We start from the raw sequence: 25,101 nt of genomic DNA on the forward strand, positions 1-25,101 counted from the left end.
AATGAAACGGTCTTGTTTTGTTGCCCTTTTTGCCATTTAGAGCTTCATCTTGCAAAATTGTAATGCTCGTATCTGTACTAGCATTCTGAAGCTTGGTCTCGTGATCAAGTAAGCGAATTTTCACAAATGCCAGCGTCAAGTTTTCAATTGACAAAGTTTTAATGGCAGTTACCACCCCATAATTGGTAGTAGGAAAAGTTTGTTACGGAACTGCTTGTTTCTCGGTGGGCCGCGCCAGCTGGCTCATCGGTTTCTCTGGGTGTAGTCCCATCCCTGGCCCGCAGTCCGCACAATCGAAAACAACGAAACTACACGTCTGTAGCAAAACAGACGTACACAACACTATGCAAAACGAACCACAAATCGATAACGTCAAACAATCGGAACTTCTAACTCGTGAACAAAATAAACAGCTGTAACAACTATGAAAATGTAAACAACAAAGGTGAGACACTCAATATAAATTAACAAAAAACACTATTTATCCAACTTACTCTTCCAGATCGGGCCCCGGTTCCGGACCCAGCGTACCCGCCCAACCATGAGACGATTACCTACACTCGTCTCCCTCATTTTGTCCACTAAATGGCTTTCATTAGCCCGTGTCGACCATCATGCTCACTCTCCCCAACAATACTACTTTAGCCGGACATGCTTTCTTTCAATATGCGCGTATAATTGGTTGCGTTTTCTTATAATTTATAACAATTATAATCATCGCTTATGGCATTTATCTTTGCAGCTATTTAGAATCTCATGCAAATTTATATTTCGTTAACTTCACAGGTGCGTATAATGGTTTGTGTATTCTTATAATTATTGGCATTAATATTTCTTTTATTTCTTTCCAATTCGCACGAGGTCTCTATTCAGGTAAATTCGTATTCATGCACGTGAACATTTCTTCTCCAGGTGCGTATTACTGTTGCATATATTTATACTAATTGACAAAGTGCATTAATTCCTAAATTTTTCTCTTATCTTATAGAATTAATTTTTTTATTTTTTTACAACACTGAATGGAACAGGCGACGAAATACTACAAGGATATTGCTAGTCGCCGCAATAGAAACGCGCAAGGAGGCACTTTAGAGGCAATCGTTGCGCCGATTTAGGAACAATGGCCCACACAATTACTTAAAACTGGGTATGTCACGTATTATGTATTGTATGTATTAAATCGCTTAATTCTACCTTACCCTACCTAAAGAGCTCTCTGGGGGTGGTAAGGGGCGATATAAATGCGTAAATTCAAATTAGGTAAGTATGTGAGCATAGTTCGCGCAAGTGTTAATTTTAGATTTTTATATTTTACAGGCGCAGATGCATCACCTTTGGAGTTTCCCTCACCGTTCGCACTCTAAAGTGAAGCTCGGCGTAAGTGCCTATGTATGTATAGATATAATTTATAAATACAAAAAAAAAACTAAATTTAACGACAAAAAAAAAATGAGGAGTCTGCGTCTGACCCTGCCGTTTACGCAGGCGAGGTGGCACGAAATGGAACAGACTCACTCGGATGATATGGGCGTGGTCTCGCCCGTGGCCGCCTCTTCGTCGTGTGAGTTCCGTCCGTGATGGCTCCTCCGTCGCGGGATTAAAGCGTTGTGTGCCACAGAATGGCTGCGGCTGCTCTAATAGAGTATCGCTTTTATCGTGGTTTTAAATGACGACAGTGTGTTTCTGGTGTATTATTGTTTCGTGTATTATCGCTCTTGTACATTATTTCTTTTGCAATACGTTAGCACATAAGGATTAAGCAATTAACTAATAAAGAAAGCCCGTCATGAACAAACGTATGCCTTTGATTTTTTTTCTTTTTTTTTTTTTAAGCATATGCTCCGTGGCCGTCGAAAAAAAATATCCAACTTCAAAATTTTTAACTGTAAGCCGATACGTCCGCTGTGGACCGCTGACAAGGTCGAACTCCCTATTGCATTTGGGCAGCAACATCATCGGCGCCGAATTTCGGCACACGCATACATTGGCGAGGCGGGCACCGTTGCTGCCCATCCGCACAGCTGCATTTTTTTGGGTCAATGGCCCAAATGACGGCCAAGGGCATATCTAAGGGCATGCGATCCACTCTCCTCATAGACTCTTTAAGAGCGAACCGGGCGGCCATAGCAATCGTCGCTTTTGGCGCCGTGGAACGCAAGTCTGGGCCCAGCTTCACCCCGCATACTCTGACCATATGACAAAAAGATATCGACGTGGCCGATAATATCGCACGCAACCAACTAAGTAAACCCTTGGTACTGCCGATAACGTCAAATGCAACAAGTTAATAGTAAGTGTAACACTTTATCCTCTTCAATTTTAGCTCCGGATGCTATTAACTCATTCATCAATTCGCCAAATCTATTAAAATGACTCATAAGTGGAGTGTCGCCATATAATATAAATGTGAATATCTGCTCCCGTATGGAAAGTTGCAAAGCTAAACTTTGCTTTGCAGAATTATTATTATCAGCAAATGACAGAAATGAATCGCTAAGAAATTCAATTATGATATTTTTTGATGCTCGCTCTGCCTTAGACCATTTCACGTCTATCTCTTTTGGTTTCTCTTTTTCAATAACATATACAAAATCGCTGTGAGCAAGAAGATCCTGTATACGAAATTTCCTATAGAGTCTTTCTTTCCATTAAAAGGGGAAATATTTTTGAATTTGCTTTATTTTTTTATTTTCCTTAAACGTTGTCCTATAGAATTATTGTGTGCATACACTCACACACTTTTAAATGATTTCAGTTATTTGCGCACGGCGAACATTTGTCCTCTTCAGGGTCACCGTGAGCCTGCAAAGAAGTTTTATGTATATTACGGGTTGCCGGATATACACACGTACATATAAACGCTTTTAAAACAAAGGTTGCGTGGAAACGTGTACTTTGTTTGCTTTCGATATTTTTTGTTCACTTGCCAAATATGTTTTTTAATGTTTTTTCTTTTTTTTAATTTAATTGTGCACGATTTTTCTTTATTTTGCTTTGCGATGTCTGGGCCCATAACCTATTGAAATATTTAGCCTAATATCGTTCACAATTAAATAACAACAATTAGTTTAATTTTGTATTAGTTTTTACATTTATTATTTTACTTATTGAGCGCGTCCAATTGTTTACTCTGATGCTCAGCGAAGAGATGGTCTAAACGACAGAAACATTCTAGTATCAAGACTAAAGTATCAAAATAACAAAAGCATACCTAAACACTGTAAATTTTGTATGAAGGAATGTTTGTGTGCATTGTTGTGTTGTTAAGTTATTTACAACACAGTGTTGTAAAACCAAATTTCACTCATTATTTCAACACACTCATTATTCCAATACCATGTTGAAACTTCCACTGCACGGTTCCAAAAAAAATGTCTCGCCGCAGGAAAAGCCTTTTCCAAGACGATTTTGTGTGACTGCGTTCATTTTCAACCAAAAGTTGGCAATGGAGCGTCCCATAATATAAAGTTGCTCCCGTATTACGCCGCCACTCAACTATGTTATTAAAAACTATTATTTTATGCTCTTTCTTCCTTAAATAGTGAAAGTAATAGTTATGACCATCCGGGCCCTCCAAATTACATTTTTTCTCGTCGGAGAATGCAACTCGGTGGCGCTCCCGCTGTATGGTCATATTGGCTCGGCAAAACAATAACCGCTGCTCCTTTCAAACACTGTTCAGTGGTGATTTTTATACCCTGAACCCATTAAAAATGGGTATAAGGGTATATTGTATTTGTGCGAAAGCCAAATGTATGTAAAGCAGAAGGAAGCTTCTCCGACCCCATAAAGTATATATATTCTTGATCAGCATAAATAGCCGAGTCGATCTAGCCATGTCCGTCCGTCCGCCGTCCGTATGTATGAACGCAAGGATCTCAGAACCTATAAGAGCTAGAGACTTGAAATTTTAGATGTAGATGCTCCTAGCTCCCGCGCAGATCGAGTTTGTTTCCGATAATCGATAACTTACTCCGTTTTCAAGCAATCGATAAAAATCGATATCGATATCCTGTTTTTTGGGCAATTTTGGTAAATAATAAGAGCTAGAGTCACCAAACTTGACACATAGCTTCTAAAATAGAATATATATATGCATTAGATGTTGGAAGAAGATGGTTCAGGGTATTCTCTAGTCGGGACCTCCCGACTTGAACCTCTTACTTGTTTTTTTTTAGTTTTTGACGTTTTAGGTGTACTGCCTTCGAAATAACCCGTTTAACTGTAGAAGCACTGGCTATAACACCTGATGTTTCCTTTATTTTAGCAGCAGAGTCATGCGAGTTAGATGCACCAAAGACAATCTAAACACTAAGATGAGTAACCCCCATTTGCATGCGACGAAAAATTTCTAGCCTGGCTTCCTAAACTGGCTTTTACTATTTCGCACGACATGGCAGCCGACTGCTGTTCATTTAGACGAAGGAATGCCGAGGTCGCGGCTTGCTGATTCAGCAACTGTTCAGTGTTCAGTGTTTTGCGTCCATTCGTTTTCGAAGTACATTGAGCTAAAAAGTTTTGAACTTACGATCGACGCAAAACACTTTTGGTTTATCCATGAAATGCATGCCTTATTAATATGATATATTACCCTAGATACTAACGATAACTTTTACAGGAAAATATAAGAATTAAATAATTTTTACACAAGGCGCATCTTGTGCAATAACTATGTTAAGAAACTAGCACACATAGATTGACTTCACTTTTGTTTTTGGACAGTGTGTTCTCGAGAAAAGTTCTTGTCTCAGCCAATGGCGTGCAAGCATGTTGTATGCGTGAATTATGCATGTATAAGAACTTTAAAATATGTATATATGTGTTGCTATTCACTGCTCTAGATTTAGCTGGCAAGAAATAACTTTTCTTAGTTTTCAAGCGCTGATCATGACCTACCCCAATGTATCCACATATGATTGCATACTTGTGTACTCCGTAGTATTTATACAACTTCTTTAAATTTAATTATTAATTTAATGAATATTATTTTTAAGTAATAAAAATTAAATTAAGAAATAAAAGAGCAAACTTGTCTTAAAGATAAATTTTATAAATTGTATTTTTTAATTTAATTATTTATTATTCGAATTATAAGTTACAAAGTCGCCGTTGGATCCAAATTCTTATTAATTTATACAAATTAATATTTGATTTGTATTTTTTAGCACTCTTTTATTTCTTAATTTGCATATATATTTGCATCGACTTAAAAATACATATTTTTAATGAAGCCAACTTCAGTACAAAACATGCATTCATAAGTCAACACAAATTTGGGATAGGTCATGATTAGCGCATGAAAAGTAAAAAAAGTTATTTCTTTGCCAGCCAGAGACTGTGCCAGAGCACTGGATAACAACACATTCAAATATGCTGTTGTGTATGTATATTCACACATATACAAACATAATTACTTACACGGCCCCCATAGAACCGAAGGTGAGAGTACATTCTATTTTTAGCTTGTTAGCTCTCTCGGCTGTAAGAGCGCAATGATACAGATTTAGTTTGCGTTTTCAATATGTTTTTGATGTTGGAAGAAGAGGGTTCAGGGTATCCCCTAGTCGGGAGCTGCCGACTAGAACCCTATTACATGTTTTCTTTTGCAATTTTGTGTATAGAAAGGCCGATCTCCTTGAAAACTTTGATTTTGCCTTTTTCCTCATTGCTTAATAGTTTTGCACGATCCATTTTAAGGTTATTTAAATAATATCAACCCAAACAAAGGAAGTCTTCAAGTTGGTGTCGCTTTCGAAACGGAACGAAAAGTGAAAATGAACAAGAGGTTCTAGTCGGGAGCTCCCGACTAGGGGATACCCTGAACCCTCTTCTTCCAACATCAAATGCATAAATATATTCTATTTTAGAAGCTATATGTCAAGTTTGGTGACTCTACCTAATTTACCTAATTTGCTAAAAAAACAGGACATCGATATCGAGTTTTATCGATTGCTTGGAAACGGAGTAAGTTATCGATTATCGGAAACAAATTCGATCTGCGCAGGCAATAGGAGCACCTACATATAAAATTTCAAGTCCCTAGCTCTTATAGGTTTTGAGATCCTTGCGTTCATACATACGGACGAACGGACGGACGGACATGGCTAGATCGACTCGGCTATTGATTCTGATCAAGAATATATATACTTTATGGGGTCGGAGATGCTTCCTTTATCCTGTTACATACATTTGCATTTCGCACAAATACAATATACCCTTATACCCATTCTTAATGGGTTCAGGGGTATAAAAATGAAAAAAAGGGACGCTATTCAATGAGCTAAAAATTTGGTGCGTTTTTTACGCAAGTCAGTCAGAATCGCCTATTAAAATTTCGACGGATTCTCAAACTGAAACATTTTCTTTCCTGGAATCGGTAGAAGCTATAGAAACAAAATTGTACAACTAAGTGCATTAATCTGTGAGTTATTCATATTTTCACATTTCAAGAAAAGGGGCGCTATTCAAGTGAGCGGCAGTGTAAGCTATATTTTAAGTCTTTAAATTTAAAATCTTGGGTTGGGGTGGGGGGTCGGAAACTTAACCAAGTTCGCTTGCGCACAACTGTCTTTTACTGCCACTCAAAGTCGACTCCCCGTTGCCATGGCCATCAACGATGCAGAATTCTGCTTATGCCTACACGCAAATTTTCGTCAGCCCATGGGCACAACTGCATACGTCGGTCAACGACTGTGGAAGGCCAAGGGCATCCTAAAGGCACGAGGTTTCGCTCATCCCCCTCCGGGCGAATCGGGCGGGAAATCGCTAAAGTTCTCCCCCCTTTCTTGCTCAACGCCGTAGATCGCACTTACGAGATTCTCTACGCTCACGTGACCTAAGTCATATCAGTAGGGGACTACAATTTTATATAGCTCTATGGTATAACAGCAGTCGGTTGAAATTTGGTTTTTTATATCAATGTCTGTAATCGCCATCAATCACCATCAGACTGCTATCGGATTTGGGTGTGCAAGACCAAACAATAGCCCATTGAGAATAATAAGTATAATGAAAAGACGGCAGGACCAGCAATAGGCCTATCTTTGTGTGTCAATTTTTTTAAATATAAAAAAATTAAACAAAAACCTACCAAACAAACATATAGTTTGAAAACTTGATGAAAATTTTAGTTTCTTAAATGACGAGATTAAAGCTGCTGTATTTACCACATGTGACCATGCGACATATAAGGTTACATCTGTTCTATTATATGAAAATGCCAATGCTGACGAGCTCAACGCTGTAAATAGACTAATTAACTTGATTTATCTTATTATGGTAGCTCTTGATGTAAACCATCGGTATCTACAATCTTGTTGGACCTAAACATAGAAATGGTATCGTCGCCACCCTGGCTGGAGCTCTGCGACTTGGAGCTGGAGGTCATATTGTACATTCCATCAAGATCCTGGTTGCGCCGATACCTGTGAGGAAGAAAAATGAGTTATCGACTAGGACTCATACTTGCATGTTGTTATACCTACGTGCTTACAGACTTGCTATAAGTGGATATAGCTGGGCTTTCTGGGTTGTTGCTATTGTAGCTGTTACTGTCATTGTCAGGCTCATTAATGTTTGAGTTGTTGTATATATTGCAATTGTCTAAGTACTCAGATCGTATAAACGTGTTTAAATCGTTATCATTATCGTTGTTATCTACGTAGTCTTGCTCGTTATCCCGTTCCTGCTGCGACTCTACCATACATAGCCACTGCGAGTTGTGGTTACGGAACTTTTCTAGCTGTGGGGGACAAAAAATAGCAAAGACGTTGTTGTTAACATGTTGATGTATATAAGATGGTAAGAATAAACTTAAGGATATTTTTACTATGTGCAAGCATATGCATTTACCAGATGTAAATGTACTCACGATTGTGCTACTACTATACATAAATGGTACTCTCGCGACAAATTGATTAAAGTACAGCCCAAAAAGTAAGAACTGGCAAGCAAAGTAACCTTTTTAGAATCTTAACAATACGGGGTTTTGGAAAAATGTGACCATAGGGATTGGAAACTGAAGGAAAACTGTAGTCATCTGTTTATACAATTGAATGTAATAGGCAAAAGGAAGCATCTCCGATTTATTGATTAAAATTAGAATTGAGCATAGCTGTGGGTTAAGAGAGCTACAGATGCCAAATTTTTATACCCTTGCAGAGGGTATTTTAATTTTGTCGTGAAACGTGTAACGCATGGAAGGAGACATCTCCGACCCCATAAAGTGTATATATTCTTGATCAGTTTCAACAGCCGAGTCGATATAGCCATGTTCGTCTGTCCGTCTGTCTGTTTCTATGCGAACTAGTCTCTCAGTGCTAAAGCTAGTTTAATGAACTTTTGCCCCATTCCGTCTTCTGTCCCTCTTTTTGATGCACGCTGTACATATGTCGGAAACAGCTTTATCGGACCACTATATCATACAGCTGCCATAGGAACGATCGGTCGAAAATTAAGTTATTGTATGGAAAACTTTTTGGTCTTTCAAGATATTTTGATCAAACACGGCATTTGGAGATTTCACTATGCTCCCTTCATTTTTGCGAATTCTTATTTACATCGGACTGCTACATGATATAGCTGCCATAGGAACGATCGGTCGAAAAGTAGGTTCTTGTATAAAAAAATTTTTCGGCATTAAATGTTTGCCATGATTGCAATGATAATTATGAAAAGGTTGGGTTTGCAAGGGTTTTAAATCTTCGGCGTGCCGAAGATGGCACTTCTTTCTCGTTTAGAAATGTTCTCGAATAGTTGACACATAGTACACTTCACCCAAAGTGCACCTTTTAGGCGAAGTCTAATATAAATAGCAAGATACAAACGCCAAAAAAATCATATAGTGTAACATAGCATGAATATCGCACAATTAAGAAACGTCAAGAAATCAGTAAGGTTCTCCCCCGGACCGACCACACTGCTTCCCATCACCTCTACTGAAAGGTATTTGATATATATACATATACACTATTCCAAAACCTACATATCAGATTCGTTGACTCCAGCTCTAGAAACCTAAGAGATTTGCTCACAAAACACGATTTCGATATCGATACTTATCGATTACTTAGAAATGTGGCAAGCAAGAACAGATAACGGCTTCAATGAGGTTGAATTTTGACTTCAAATATTGAAAAGCTTCCTCTTTTGTTATTGCTAAATTGACTGTGCCATCAGCGTATGTCGCAACAGATGTGTAATTTAAATCCCGCATGATATATAGAAAACAGGTCGTAAGACGCTTCCTTGTGGATCATATGCATTTAATAGAAACAGTGATGATGATTCATATATTTTCTCCATGTAGAACTATCGTTTATCCTAATTTTCCTTTTATAGAAGAAGCATGGTGCAGATAGCCATTACTTTATTTTGTATAGGATGCTTTTATGTCAAACTCCATCAAACACGACTTGAACGTACAATATTGTTCTATTCAAAAACTGTTATGATTTGACTGTTGTTTAGGAATGATAGCAAGCTCGTTCAAAATTGGCAATACTCTCTCTAAAATTATTTTTTTTTATAAAGTGATGACAATATAGGCTGTAAGACAGAGAGAAATAGTAAATTTAGACGGGATCTTACATTCCGGTTTGCTTGGCTTTTGGATCATAATAATCTCTGCATCTTTGCGAATGCATTTTGGAGGGAGATTTTGAATGGTTAAGCCAACAATCTCTGTTGCCGAATGTGGCTATCAATTCTTCATTTCTTATTTGGCAGGGAGAGTTAAGAAAGCTTTCTAATTTCCTTTGTATTAAAGTGTCGGCAATATCATTTGTCTAAAATAAAGAGTTCAAATGCTGCCAAAATGCTATTAGTTTTACGAACTATTATGTTGCGTTTATCAGGTCGTTCAACACATTTAATCGCTCTCTTTAGATTGTGTCCGTATTTGCACGAATGGCGATCTTGATTTTAAAGGTATGCAGCAACAGATTAATTTTTTAATCAGACAACAATTTCTTCTTTTGCCAATAGGCTTGTCACCGTTTTCAACTAAAAGTTACAGCTAGCTAGATTTGATCCCTTACTTGAGGCGACTTATACATAAATCAGAGTCTACCTCGACTTCTGTTTTTACCGTAATTTCCAACATAATGGTTGCTGTTAGAAAGTTTTCAAAATCATTCATGTCTGTTGTTGCAGTTATTTTTGTATGGTTTCGATAGCACATGAATAGTACTGTACGTCCCTATTATTGAAGAATGGTCTGAACAAAGCTCTAAAACTTTTCGCGTATGACTATAACTATGGAATTCCAGATTATACTACAAAGTCAATCAAGCCGGTTATTTTCCGGCTGTCAGTACTAATGTTTGTTACTTCCACTCTGATAGTTTCATATGTGTTTTAAATATTATCATGATATCTCAATCGGTTTTAAATTTTAATAATAGACTTATTTCACTTCATTCTTTGTTTTTGGGCCAACTATTACTTCGATGTCTATGAGTATCTTACACCTTAAAAATGTATCATAATGATATGAATGATCGAACGCGACTACCATATTGATGACAACCAAATATTTATATAAGTTAACTGACTCCCAGGTAGAATGACTGCATAGAGTTGAAGCACTGTATAGTTCTTAGCCACTTTACCTGTTGGCGCTGCAGACGCTGCAATGTTTTACTGCAGGAACGATACCAGCGCAGCCTACGATCCATACAGCTTTTTACAAAGCTTGTCTGCTTGGTGAAAAAAAATTTTTCGTTGATTGCGACGCATCCCCCAGATTTGCCGCTTCTATGTCAAAGTTCAGGTACCCCACTGCCCATCAGAAACAACAAGGTTCGGAGCGGCAGAACTTAAATCAGTGGGCTGGGCAAATAGCGAAAGGAGGTAAGGAGTAAAGCATGTAGCTCAAGGAGAAGCTCAAGAGTCCGGGGCTTACTACAATGTGGTATCAGAAATGGCACACGAAATAAAGAAAAGAAAGATGAATCCGAGTACATAGATAGATATTAAATTTTAAGTGAAAGGCCCCTGCCTCCATTCGGGCAGCGAAAGGCACCTGGGGTAACGATCAAATTCTTTATCGAATTACCCCTTCCCAGGGTTTAAATACATAGTCCCTGTAGATGCCCGGTATCTACGAGAAGTACAGAGCTGCACGCTCACTAATACTTTAACGTTACCATATACGTGTGAGTACTTGCTCTCTTTCAAAGGGAGATTACTAGATGGTGTTTCCAAAGAGTCGGGTTGCTTGATAGTGCAGCACTCAACGGGTGATAAGCTACATTTAAACTCATGAGAACGAAAGTAATGAATTTGAAAATAACTATGAAGAGTATGTGAAACTGCACAGAGGTTAAGCCCAATATCCTGAACATCCGTTGGAATATCGAGAATTAAACAAAAGAATTGTAATACTTCAAACAATAACAAAATAATGTACATTTTTTGCATATAGGAACATAGCAATCTTTTACCATAAATGTTATTATTTATCATACGATTACAGATTGATGGCTTATTTGAATTATATTCTTTCATTTTAGCATAAAATAAAAGACATAAATTTGATAAAGTGCTGATAGATTTATATGATTACAGTGCGTTAACGGGACCTGTCTTGAAACACAAACCAGGGAGTATTCGATGTGTGCAAGTTATTGGGATATAAATCTAATTGCGTAATCAACTTTACTATATATTGAATTAGTTTTTTAACTATTTGTAGTTGAGTAACGCAGTATAGTGATATTTACATTATTTATGCATCTAACTGGAACGTATCTTGAACATATAGGCTAAGACCAATCGATCTATCTTGTAGCTGGGTCCTTCCGAAATTTTCCCCAGGAAAGATGGTGCATTTAACTGTTGCATAAAATAAAGTAATCTGGTAAAGCGAATGATTAGAGACCTCAGCTCGAAACAATCTTAACAAACGTTAAATGGGTTAAAACCTTAACTTTCTTGATAAGAAGTTTAAGATTGGATATAATGTGCCTAGTGAGTCACTTTTGGTAAGCAGAATTGGTGATGTGGGATTAACCAAACTTATTGTTACGGTGCCCAAATTAACAACTTATATAGAAACCATGAAAGGCGTTGGTTGCTAAAAACAGCAAGACGGTGATCATGGAAATCGAAATCTGCTAAGGGAAAGAAAATACGGCTCAATTCCGTAACCTGTTGAGTATCCGTTTGTTATTAAATGTGGGCCACGTGCTCATCCTGACAACACGAACGACTATAAAAAGGTTGTTAAGACGGAGAGTTATCTTTTCTGCTTTATAGCCGTATTACCTTGGGATACTTCCGTATAGTGATATGGTAGATGGGCTAGAAGAGCATGATGTATACTTTTGTGTCGACATTTTCTCTTCGGACCCTGAAATTTGTAAGGTCGACACTCAAAAACAGGCTGTACCAATATACGCTACCTGGATGAGTCTTGGCTTTGAAGACTGAGATAGTCGGGCTTGATTGGGAAACAATAACATGGTTGGTCTACGTGCTTGTTATGGGCTTTAGTTTCTTGTTCCCAGAATAGTTTCGTTACGTAGCCAAGTGTGTAACTGTGTTGCTTGCGATTATCAATTTACAATCAATTCAGAACTGGCACGGACTTGGAGGATCCGACTGTCTAATTAAAGCAATGCATTGATAGCCCTAGTGGGTGTTGACACAATAAAATTTGTGTTCAGTAGTCTGAATGGTAAAGTTAAGAAATTCAAGTAAGCGCGTGTCAACGGCGGGAGTGCCCTTTGTGTAGGTTCGCATACGTGTTCAAGTTTAAGGCGCACGAACGAATGGAAATACCTTGGCATTCATTTCACTGCTGATGGGAGGATTTGTTATATTCCTTCAAAGGATATATTTCCAAAGTTGGAGATATTAACGCAGTCCCCCTGAAACAACAACAGAAATAATTCGCCCTCAGAACCGTCCGGATTTCACAGCTGAATCACAAGCCAACCCTTGGTGTCATTGGGCATTCTGGGCAAAATTTGAAAAATTGGTACGGCCTTTCGTCAGGAAATGGTTAAATTTTTCATTGGACGTGTCAGTTGCGTTCTTCTGTGCCCCTTACATTTGTGAGGTCTCGGGATTCCTTCGGTACGCTGGACAGCTGCTATGCTGCACACAAAGAGATTAGCGAGTGTCAACTGAGGACATGTCTGTTGATGGCAATAGCCTACGTGAAGCGGTCGATACGGTACTTAACACGGATGGGTAAGTCAACTCACGCGTCTAAGTTAAGCTTATTTGACAGGGATCAAGCTGCGTATAAATGTCCTACCCACGAAATCTCTGATATCGCAAGGAAAGCTCAAGTTGGATCGGCAGTGTCGTCGAAGTTGTCTCCGCTATACTAAAGTGGCGGGGTCTTTGAAGCTGTTAATTCGTAGCATGTGTAAGCGTCTGGCAATCTCAACCCATTGCCATTCACAGCTAATCGATAATTAGGCGAAGAAGTATCGAGTTAAGCATCACTAGAGAAAAAGCAGCAAGCCAATAAAGAAGGAGGACGGACGCTTCTTAAGAATCTAAGATATAAGCAAATTTTTGTGAAGTTAACGCATTAAACTATTACTATCACTTAGTCGACCTGACCGATTCTTACACATGTTTAAGAGCACTGGGTATCTTGAACGCTGCTTACATGACATCAGTTCCAGAGTGGTATCTGGCAGTGTATTCAGCTGAAAGCTATTCATGTTTTACTCTGGATATCATCGTGGCATACATTTAAATTCTATTCACGATTCCAATAATTTGCTACCTTTGCATAATATCATAAAAGGAACACAGAAATCCGGACCAAACCGGACCGGACGAATACTATCGTCCTATGGTGCTGGAAAGACCAGACACTTGCAACAGCCCTGATTAAAAAAAAACCCCAATGCCTTAACTAATTAGTGGCGCGCATGAATGGATTTACGAGATTTCTACTGTCCATATATACTGGACTCGAGGCCTCTAAGTTCTTACCCTGGGGTCGGGTAGTCGGGAGATCCCGACTAGGGGATACCCTTAGCCCTTTCCTACCAAGACCATATGAAGCTCAAGCTTGTTTGTTTTAGCAGTCATGAAATAATAAAATGACAAATATTTTAGATGACTTATGCGCGTATAGAACATTAAAACAGGATCCAACATCAAGATTACAGACAAAGAATAACAGCTCTGTGACGCAAGGAACACCCCTGAGACCAATATGCCCCTCTATCGGTTCCCCATCATATGGACTATACAAACAAATTATAAAAATACTAAGAAACTTGACAACGGACTCTGGATATAACATTAAGATTTCATGAGTTCAAAGACAGAGTTAACGACGCCACTATCAGGGAAGACGAAATATTAGTACCTTTTGACGTAGTATCCCTGTTTCCCAGCATACCAATAGAATTTGTACTGGACAAAATAAGACGGAAATGAACCAAACTATACACAAACAATTGTTTATCGATGTAGTTAAATTCTGTATTCAAGGGAACAGGTATTTTAAATATGAAGACAAAATGTACATACAATTAAAAGGAATGCCAATGGGATCACTGGCCTCTCCAGTAATAGGTGACATAATAATAGAGGAACTAACTACCAAACCAAAACTTCTGACAAAATATGTAGATGACCTTTTTGCTGTGACGGACAAAACAGAAGTACAAAACATTCTAAAAGAATTAAATTCGTTTCACAAACATATTAAATTCACTTTCGAACTAAAGCAACAAGACGGGCAGCTACCATACATTGGTAAACAAAGTGGACAGCTCTCTCAAAATTAAGTGGTATATGAAACCCATAGCCTTTGGACGAATTCCAAACTTCAACTCTAACCACCCAAAAAGTATGATTATAAATACAGCACTAAGCTGTATGAGAAGGATGACAAACATATAGGACGTAATAGACCATAAAGAAATTAAACACGAATTTAAAAAACTGTTGACCATAAATGACTTCCCGAAGAATATAATTAGAACATTATTTAAAAGACAACATATTAGAACACAAAAGCCAAGAGAATCTCCAAAAATATATAAATCTCTAACGTACGTACCAAGATTATCGAAACGGCTTATAAACTCAGACTACTATAACAAAGAAGAAATAAAAGTAGCCCACAAGCCCACAAATACATTACAAAAATTCTTTAATGATACTAAGGTGAAGATACCAATGATGGCTAAAAGTAATGTCATTTACAAAATACCATGTGGCGGGGATAACAACAATAATTGCAACAGCGTATACATCGGCACAACAAATTCAAACTAAAAACAATAATAACCCAACATAAATCTGATTTTAAATTAAGACATCAAAATAATATAACAAAAAAAAAAACACTTATGACCCACTGTATGCAAAGCAACCACATACCAAATTTCGAAACGACGAGAATTTTACAACAAGAACAACACTATAACAAAAGACACACATTAAAAATGATACACATAAAAAACACACCAAACAACAGACGACTAAACTACAAAACAGATACCGATAACTGCGCTCACATATAAGACATCTATTAAATTGACAAATAGTTTTAACTTGTACGTCAAAAAGCGCAGACGTGTAAAACAATGTATGTTTTTAAATTTTTATACCAAATGTATGTAACAGGCAGAAGGAAGCATCTCCGACCCCATAAAGACATATATTGTTGATCAGCATCAATAGCCGAATCGATCTAGCCATGTCCGTCTGTCTGTCTGTTCGTCCGTCCGTCCGTCTAGAACCTCTTGTTTTTTTTGCTGGTGTGGCTGTTGAGTAGAGTCGACAGCAAGTAATGCGGTCAGTTGCGAGTTCGAACCCTGCCGAGGGAACTTTTTTTTTTAATTTATTAGGTGCTGCAGGGTATTCCCTAGCGGGAGCTCCCGACTAGAACCTCTTACATGTTTTTTAGTGATCTTAAGACGTTTGCCGAAGTGCAGCCGAAATATATTGGTTAGATAAAACAAAATTGCGTTATAATTTGGTTTTGAATAAACAAACCCCGGACCTCGAGCCAGCAAACAAAAAATTATAAAATGGAAAGGTCTCCAAACACAACATTAAGTAATGAAAAAAGTAAAAAAACTAAGTAATGAAAAAAAGTTGTCCGCATCCGGACTCAAATCCGTACCGACCGCACTGCTTGCCACCACCTATAACAGTCATTTATGCTCAACGAATTGAAAGTTATTTAAGAAAGCTACATTTCAAATTTGGTGACTCTAGCTCTAAAAACCTAAGAGATTTCTTGAAAAAACAAGGATTTCGATATCGATTTTCATCGATTACTTGGAAACGGGGCAAGTTATCGACTCTAATAAAACTGCGTACCGTGTGGGCACTAAGAGGACCTACGCTCTAAGTTTCAAGTCCCTAGGTTCTGATATCTACGTGTTCATACAAATGGATGGACAGACGGACGGGTGGACGGACATGGCCATATCAACTCGGCTATTGATGAGTATATGAACTCAATGAAGTCGCAAATATTTCCCTCGCCTGTTACATACATTTGCACAAAAACATTATACTATTTATATCCATTTTCCATGGGTTAAAAAAATAAAAAAATTTACAAATTTAATCTTAAAACAATGCATTGAGTCGTTTACAATATTATTTAGATCTATAGGAAGAATCGGTTAAAAAAGTAGTAAAAATGTGAGCCAAGATATTATGTTTTCCTAGATATTTTCATCGATCCCAGCATTTACGAGCTTCACTATTCTGACATTTCTGCAAAACTGTCTGGCAAATGTCTATAAGGGTATATAAACTTGTCGTTTGTTTATTTCTTTATTTATCCCTCCGACGATTGCCCCACTTTTGTATATTTTATTTGGTTTAAATCACTAAAAAATACTAGGAACGTTTAACAACCTAATTCCACTATGCTCAAAATTTCTTACATACATCACATTCTGCGATTACATAAGCAAGTAATCGAATTGGTTTGATTTATATTCACGAATTAAATACGAATATAATAAATTTCGTTGGACTATACGCCTATACTGATACACATAATAGTGCGCAAAACAACAATCAAGTGCGCAAAATACTAGAGTGGGAAGAAGAGTTCGACGATTTTGTAACAGAATATAATGACAAATTTTAGTGACTGCACTAAAAAAAAAAGGAAGCCGCCAAATGTTTGGATTCCTTGGTATATGTGCACGTTTTTACGCAGACCTCAAAGAAAAATAATACGACCAAGGGGCTCTATTTGAGCGAATCTTTGTGAAATTTGACCATCGTTAGCCCCTACTTTGACGTCGTATTATAATCGAAGGAAAACTTTGCGTCGCTTAGGTAATTCTTACCAAACCGATTACCTTTTTTATTTAAAGAAGCGGTACTTTTGCCACTCACATGTTACCGTCAACGGACACTTGCCAATGGAACCGAAAAATGTGACGTTTGTAAATGATCAATAGTAGAATTGTAACTTTGATCATAGTGGATCAAGCTATTCCTTTGCAGCCTACAGAAGTTAAAGGCGGGAGAAAGTTGACATCCTAGAAATTCTAACACACTGCGTTGGAAGTCCAAGGAAACGAGTTATAAAAGCAAAATACAGGAGCTCACAAACCAAATACAATAGGAAAAAATGGAAAAGACTGCATTTAGACTTTATAGAAATTGTAAATGGTGCTCATGCCATTATCAGACGGTTGTAATTAAAAGAAATAAAATAAGTGGCACAGCTAAAAACACACTGGCATCTTTCGGCACGAGATTCAATTGTGATGCCACTATAGCTAGATTTGAGTTAGAGCTTGCCCACAAGCAAATAAGTAACCGAATAAATAAGCAATAGTATGGACCCTGAACATGGAGTAACAACCTGAATATTAATGCGGACCATCAGCCACTTATATTCGCTGTATTGGACACAAACCAAATCGCGAAAATAAAGCTTTGGAAAGCGTTCATCGACGAATATCAAGCGAAAATTTTTAACAAGTTAGGAAAGAAAACCATGTGGCGGATAGAGGGAAGGTCAAGGCGTTAAAGACGCACCCCGGTCCGACGCGGTTACGATTCACAGAAAGCTTTTTTTGCGTTACACTAGGAGGCTACTGAGAAACCATTGCACTGATTCAGACGCCAGATAGTAATGGAAGAGGCACACTTCCCATTAATACGATCCTTCGTCTTATGAAGTGAAAAGACCCATCATCATTCACATTTCAAAAATTGAGATTACATCATTGACACCGTTAACGACGTGGTCAAGTCCGAAATTTTTAACAAGGACGAGCAAAGAAATATTGTGACATCCGCGCAGGAAAAGCAAATACTTCACGACTACTATTTTCCGAAAATAAAAAGGTTGGCCTCAAAAATCGAAACAAACTGCAAAATTTGTGCAAACGCCAAATATGTCTAACATCCCAAAAGAAAATAACTTGGCGCTATTACAATCATACCATATGCTGGGCTGCTCACAGCAACATCTAATCAACTGACGGTAAATACTTCAACGCTGCCCTTGATAAGTTTTCAGAATTCACAATGATACGACCCATAGCATCACGTACCAATTCAGATATAGAAGGGAAACTTTAATAACTAATCAACGTCTTTCCTTGGACCAAAGCAATTTACTGCGTCAGCGAAGCAGCTTTTAATTCTAAAACAATAAGGTATATGGTGAAAAAGTCCTACGATATCGAAATAGTTAACGCTCCACCTCTATATAGCACGTAAAATGGAAAAGTGGAGCGTCTGCACAGCACTTTAGGTAAAACGGGAAGGTGATTGTCAATGCAAAGAGGAATAGAGTGCAACCGTTCGTACCACTTGGTCGTGGGCAGAATGCCTGTAGCAGTAATACATTCAGAATCACGCGATATAGTAGAAGACATAAGAAAAAGAATCCACAAAGCGCAACAGTTGCTGTTGGATAGGAGCAACCCATCTAGGCGTTGTTAAGACCAATAAAACGCTTGGAAATAAGCTCATCCTGGTATGCGTAGAAGAAACAAGTAAGAGGCTCTAGTTGGGAAAAAGAATCCACAAAGCGCAACAGTTGCGGTTGGATAGGAGCAACCCCTCTAGGCGTTGGTAAAGACCAATAAAAGACTTGGAAATAAGCTCATCCTGTATGCGTAGAAGAAACAAGTAAGAGGCTCTAGTCGGGAGTTCCCGACTAAGGGATACCATGCGCCTTCTTCTACCAACACTAAAGCAATATTAAAAATAAACCTAAAAAAATCAGTTCCTTAACAATTAATTGACAATGCCAAAAAAATAGCAATACATACACCCAGCACAGAATAAAATACAATTGAAATTGCAATACTGTTGATAGAATTCAATTAAGACACGCATGAATGTGGATGTGTAATGAAATTCTTGCAATTTGCACTAGCTACCGCTAGCACGTGTGTCTTATATGCTATAGAATATTCTCAATGCAATAAAATTGTGGCTTTTTTAGAGGGCAATACAAATCGGTTTATTTACTTGATTTATAGCTAACTGGTGATAGCGAAGTGGTGGCGATAGCTATAAAATGAAAGATACTTGATATATGCATACTATTTAAGAAGCTATAAAATAAAAGATACTTGATGTATACATACTATCTAAGAAGCTACATGCCAAGTTTGGTGACTCTAGCTTTTAAACCTAAGAGTTTGCTCAACAACTAGGAGGCACTAGGAGGACCTATGTTCAAAATTTCAAGTCTCTAGCTCCTATAGGTTCTGAGATCCTTGTGTTCATACATACGGACAGACGGGCGGACGGACGGACAGACAGGCGAATCGATCGACTCGGCTATTGATGCTGATCAATATATATACTTTTTGGGGTCGGAGATGCTTCCTGCTGCCTGACACAAACATTTTCACAAATATATTATACCTCTTTTACCCATTTTTAATGGGTGCAGTGTATACAAATATAAGCTGATTTGAGAACAGCTGTTCTCACAAGAGGGAGGTGGTACATAAGGTGAACGTTAGGTGAAGGAAAACGGTCGTAAATTTTTTATATCTTCTTTATTACATTCATATAAAAAACTACTCTAACTAGTTCAATTAATAATGTAGCGTACATTTTTACCAATTCATTGGTGTTGGTATCTTCATTTACTTTTATTATAGATTCCACTGTCGAATGTCTATATGAAACAATTTTCGTAAGAAATAAAATACGGACACTGGAGTTATAGAATCTAATGGTAGCTATGCCGTTTGCAAATATTAATTTAGTAATTTCCAAAATAATTGACGACCGTGATTTAAAGGTAATACTGGATAAGAATTCCACAGCCCAATTATTTTATTTAACTAGAGTTAAGGTATTTGCAACCAATGACATAACCCACTTTATCAAAAAAATATCTAAGCCTTGGGTGTGTTTGTCAAAATTTTTTTCAAATGGACGCGGTCAGCTTTTGCAACGGAACCAAACAAAAATCCGTACGGTGCTAATGATCTGGGCATGACCGAGGACGGCCCTTTTTTCTGATATAGGTGTAGTTAACACAAGAAAATAACTGCCTTTGCACTATCAAACCAGGGTGCGAAAATCATGGACAGACCTGTCACGATTTTAGTGATTATCCAACCATAGAACGTAAACAATTTTGTTTAACACCGAGCTGCCAAGCTAACGTCAATTAAAAGCAAATTGAAAAGCTACTGACGGCGTCTGGACAAGAATCGGATTCATGGGAGAAAACCGAGTGAGTTAAAGACGGAAAAGTGGGAGTCTATGAAGTTAATATATGGTGGATTAGACACAACCGGCTTAGAAACAGATTCAAGCCCGGTCCAGAAAAACTTGCATGACTAAGTGGACACCGGTCTGCGAAGCAACCACTGCAGTGCTTCGATAGGGTAAATCCGTTGCGCCTCGATGCGTCCAAACTGAACAATTTGACAGAAAGTGACAAAAAGAAATGCATCCTATCCTGAATAGATCTGACGTACGACTTATCGAGTGTAGCATATTCTAATCAGCCTTCAGGGGCGAAGGCAGGCCGTTGTACATTCGAAATGCGAAACAAATATGGACAAGGTAACACCAAAGACAATATAAACACTAAGATCAATAACGCCTATACATTTGAATGCGACGCAAAATTTGTAGTCTGGCATTTCATCTGGCTTTTCCCACTTCAAACAGCTCGCTATCCGAGTGGATCGTCGCTCTTCAAAAACAGGAGAAACAATTGCGAAGTACATAGAGCGAAAAAGTTGTTTATGCATGGTATTATCAATTATATGCATGCTTTATATGAAGACTAGACCAAACTAGCTTTGTCAGCGAAACGTTTTGTGCTAAAAATTATAGCTATTATCTTTCCACCAAGTACACGCCCGTATAAAATTGAAATCAACCCATATTGATCTCAACTTCTATTTAAAAACTTATTTTGAATGCATCGAATAAAAAGTGTTGGAATGAATGGCCGACCATGTTAGTCTTGCGGTAAGAATCTTGAAGCTGAAGAATAAATTTTCGTTTATTAAACCTTTAACACGCAATTGTCAACCACGAACGTATTAAATAAATTCCCAAAAAGTCCGTAAAAAAATGATTTTGAAGCAGATCGGATGGCAAGCAAAAAAGTTTCATACAACCGTTTTTCGCTAATTAACCATCATTGAAAATAAGTTTGAAGCATATCGGATAAAACTTAAAGTTTCGCCCAACCAATCTTTGAATCGCAGTTTTCACCGAGGAAGCTTGGATTCCGCGAAAAGTGTGAAACACATCTCAATGACTTTTCATATAGATCCTTGGAAATGAATTTGAGCACGAAACGTCACCCACCAAATCTTTGACCCCATTTCCACCGAAGAATGAATTTTTCGAAAAGTGTGAAACAACCCTCAAATGAATTTGAACAATGATTTTTTAAGTTGAGTTTGGGTCATATCGGATGGTAATCAAAAAGTTTCACACAAACGTTTTTCGCGATTTTTCCATATATGCGGGTAGAATTTCCCGAATCCCCGTCCACGTGCACCTTAATCACTTAAAGTATCTACAGTTAACATATCAGCTTCCTAACTTTTACGGTTTGGGCTGTGCGTTGATCACCAATCCGTCAGGCAGTCAGGACAAACAGTTTTATCACAAAGCGCAACTTGTGCAATTACCACATTTAGGAAAAAGCCGACGTAAATTGATTTTAGTTTTGTTTAGCCACAGTGTATGTAGAAGAGAAGTTCTTGTCTCAGGTACCTATGTTTGTACGTGTGAGTATGCATGAATAAGTACATCAAAATATGTATATATGTATGTGTTGTTATTACTCCACTATCTTTTGCTGACAAATAAATAAATTTGGCAGTTTTCTAGCGCTGCCCATTACCTATCGCAAATTTATACTCACGTACATATGTAAGTATGTATGAATGTATGTTGCGTACTGAGGTTGGTTAGGTAGAAAATAAGTATTTTTAAATCGATGCAAAAATGTATGTAATTTCTTTAAGTTTGATTATTAACTATATTATTATTATTTCCCACTAACTGAACCTCATAGATTAAATCACAAAAATTACTTTAATTGATATTTTAAAATATAGACTTTACTTTATATTTAAATAAAGAGGTTTTTTGCGATTTGGCTGCTACCAGTCGGTCATGGCTAATGTCAGAGATGCTAAGATATGGCTTTTCTAACACTGTTATTTAAGATTGGTGGTAACTATGCACATAAAAATACTAATAGATTAAATTCAGTATTCAAGAATTATCTTTAAAACCAAAATATTTGCACTCTTATAATAATTTAGTTAATAATTTAATTTAAATGAATTATATATTACATCGGCTTAAAAAAGTCAGCGCTAGAAAACTTGCAAGTGCCAGTGCAGTAAATAACAACACATTTAAATATGCTGTTATGTATGTATATTCACACACATGCAAACATATATGCTTGCACGGCCCTCTTAGAGCCGAAGATGAGAGTACATTCTATTTTTAGCACAATGATACTGGTAAATAGGTCTGGTTCGAGTATTGACTTGAACCAATATTCCATAGCCAACTCGAACTGCTTTCTTCTGAATTCTCAGTTCTATGAGAATTATCTAACTCGTTGCAAAAGGCAATTTGCAAAATCCGAATTGTAAACTTGAAGCGTAAATCTTCAAGTTTGCCATCTTCTTTTTCTCTGGGGATGGATAAAGCTAGCAATGACTCTGATTCTGCTAACCTCTCTTTGCTAATTTTTTCCAATCAACTTACTCTTAAGTCTGTCCTAATAATATTTCTAACCGTCCTACTATTTCCTCCTCTAGTTCTATACCTCCTCCTATTATTTAACACTCCTCTCTCCTTTTAGCTATAAACTCTTTCAAATATTCTTACTCTCCTGGGCCTGACAATATTCCTAGATGTTTACTCAGAAAGTATAGTCTTTCCCTTCTTCGTCCACTGCTAAAGCTTTTTAATCTATCCCTTGAATTATCTGTCCTTCCACCTCTTTGAAAATAATCTTATATCATTCCTCTCCACAAAAAAGATGAAAATTCTGATATACAAAAATACAGGGGCATTGTAAAACTGTCCGCTATCCCTAAATTATTTGAAAAAAATAATAAAATCGAATTTACTGCATTTCTGTATCTCAGTTGTCTCCCCTGTGCAACATGCATTCGTCAAGAATCGGTCAACTACCACCAATCTGCTAGAATTTCCGTTCTTGGTAAATGATGCTTTCTTTTCTTAAATGCAAACTCATTTGCACTGACTTCGGTAAGGCGTTTGACTCTGTGCACCGTGACATTTTACATTTTAAACATGACCCAATAGGTTTCCCTCTGTCTCTTTTGCTTTGGATTAATTCTTACTTAAAAGGTAGGACCCAAAGAGTAATGCTGAGGCTGACTACCTCTAAACGGGTTCACGTTACTTCTGGTATTCCTCAAGGTAGTCATCTTGCACCTTTACTCTTTACTCTTTTTATAAATGATCTCCCCTCTGTTATATCACATGCCCGTGTACTCATGTATGCGGACGATGTCAAACTTTTTCTATCATACACTTATCCCCTACATCATTCTCGTCTACAAGACGATTTGAGAGCTATGCAACTTTGGTGTTCGGCCAATCAATTGCATCTAAATTGTTCAAAGTGTATGTTTATGACATTTAATCGTACTACACCTTATCTTGTCAGTTATACAATCGACAATATGCCTTTGCAACGTATACTAACAGTTAAGGATCTAGGCGTTCTTTTTGATTCTAAACTCTGTTTCACATAGATACCATCGTTAATGAGGCAAAAGGTGTACTTGGATTTATTAAACGTTAGTCTAAAGAGTTTAACGATCCTTTTATATCGAAACTCCTATACATCTCTCTTGTTCGCCCTATTCTTGAATACTGCTCTTGCATCTGGTCTCCGCAGTATAACAATAGCCAGGATCGTATTGAACCTGTTCAGAAGCAATTTCTGCCTTTTGCCTTACGAGGTTTAAGTTGGGACCCCAATCTTTTTATTCTTAATCTTCCGTCGTTAACCGACCGTATGACAATTCTCGATTTTATCTAACTACATAAGTTGATTGCTGGCGACATCGATTTTTCTTGTCTGTTAGGGCGTCTTCAATTCTCAATCCGGCTAGACCTAACAGGAATTATCGCCCCTTATTTCTACGTGCACAACAGATTACGCTATGCACAATTCCTTTCGCGTGTAATGAAAATGTGCAATAGTTTGTATCACGTTTTCTCCACTGAACTCTCTCAATAATTGTGAGTAATAAACAAACTCAATTAAAAAGAAAAATAAATTCGCGTCGGGCGGAAATATTTATAATAATATAAAATCTATCCTGCTGCCATCGTTGGAGAATGCCAAGGAACGTAGCTTCCAAAGTGAAACGTCCGGAACAGCAGGGACTGTACTAAAAATTGAAAGCCCAACTCTATTGGGTTGGTTGCGCTAATTAAACCAACGTTTTCTATTCTTGGCACATATGTAAAGTAGTTGATCATAATTAAAATTTCCATGCACTTACTAACCGCTTTGGAGATTCATACATATAATTTAGTGTTTGTGCGAATTAGTGCTGCTGAGCAAATGATAATTAGTGTCAACAATTAATTGTCACTACAATTTCATTTAGCTTAGTCGTT

General features: G+C 37.5%; 1 protein-coding gene and 1 long non-coding RNA gene across 7 annotated transcripts in view; one reads left to right on the top strand and one right to left on the bottom strand.

Moving 5' to 3' along the window:
• The first annotated feature begins 368 nt into the window (after window positions 1-368).
• Window positions 369-1,246, top strand: LOC115765156. 5 transcript variants are annotated; one of them, XR_004018092.1, is made up of 5 exons: window positions 369-445; window positions 503-786; window positions 862-912; window positions 989-1,147; window positions 1,211-1,246. It is a non-coding gene; the product is annotated as an uncharacterized LOC115765156 (long non-coding RNA). The 5 variants fall into 5 exon arrangements; XR_004018094.1 differs by having other exon boundaries at window positions 862-873; window positions 1,029-1,147; XR_004018095.1 differs by lacking the exon at window positions 862-912 and having other exon boundaries at window positions 1,029-1,147.
• A 5,893-nt stretch (window positions 1,247-7,139) lies between these two features.
• LOC115765139 (kinesin-associated protein 3) overlaps window positions 7,140-25,101 on the bottom strand; it is a 37,053-nt gene continuing 19,091 nt past the window's right edge. Inside the window, exons 8-9 of one of the 2 annotated variants that reach the window (XM_030708541.1) lie at window positions 7,485-7,741; window positions 7,140-7,424 (exon numbers count right to left, since the gene is read on the bottom strand). In XM_030708541.1, coding sequence (XP_030564401.1) covers window positions 7,274-7,424; window positions 7,485-7,741 — 408 coding nt within the window. In that variant the 3' untranslated portion in view covers window positions 7,140-7,273. Of the gene's footprint in view, window positions 7,425-7,480; window positions 7,742-25,101 lie in introns of both variants that reach the window. The other variant, XM_030708542.1, reaches the window with a different exon arrangement.

Source organism: Drosophila novamexicana, unplaced genomic scaffold, assembly GCF_003285875.2.
Source record: "Drosophila novamexicana strain 15010-1031.04,08,12 unplaced genomic scaffold, DnovRS2.1 tig00000932-arrow-arrow-pilon, whole genome shotgun sequence".
Taxonomy (NCBI): Eukaryota; Metazoa; Arthropoda; class Insecta; order Diptera; family Drosophilidae; genus Drosophila; species Drosophila novamexicana.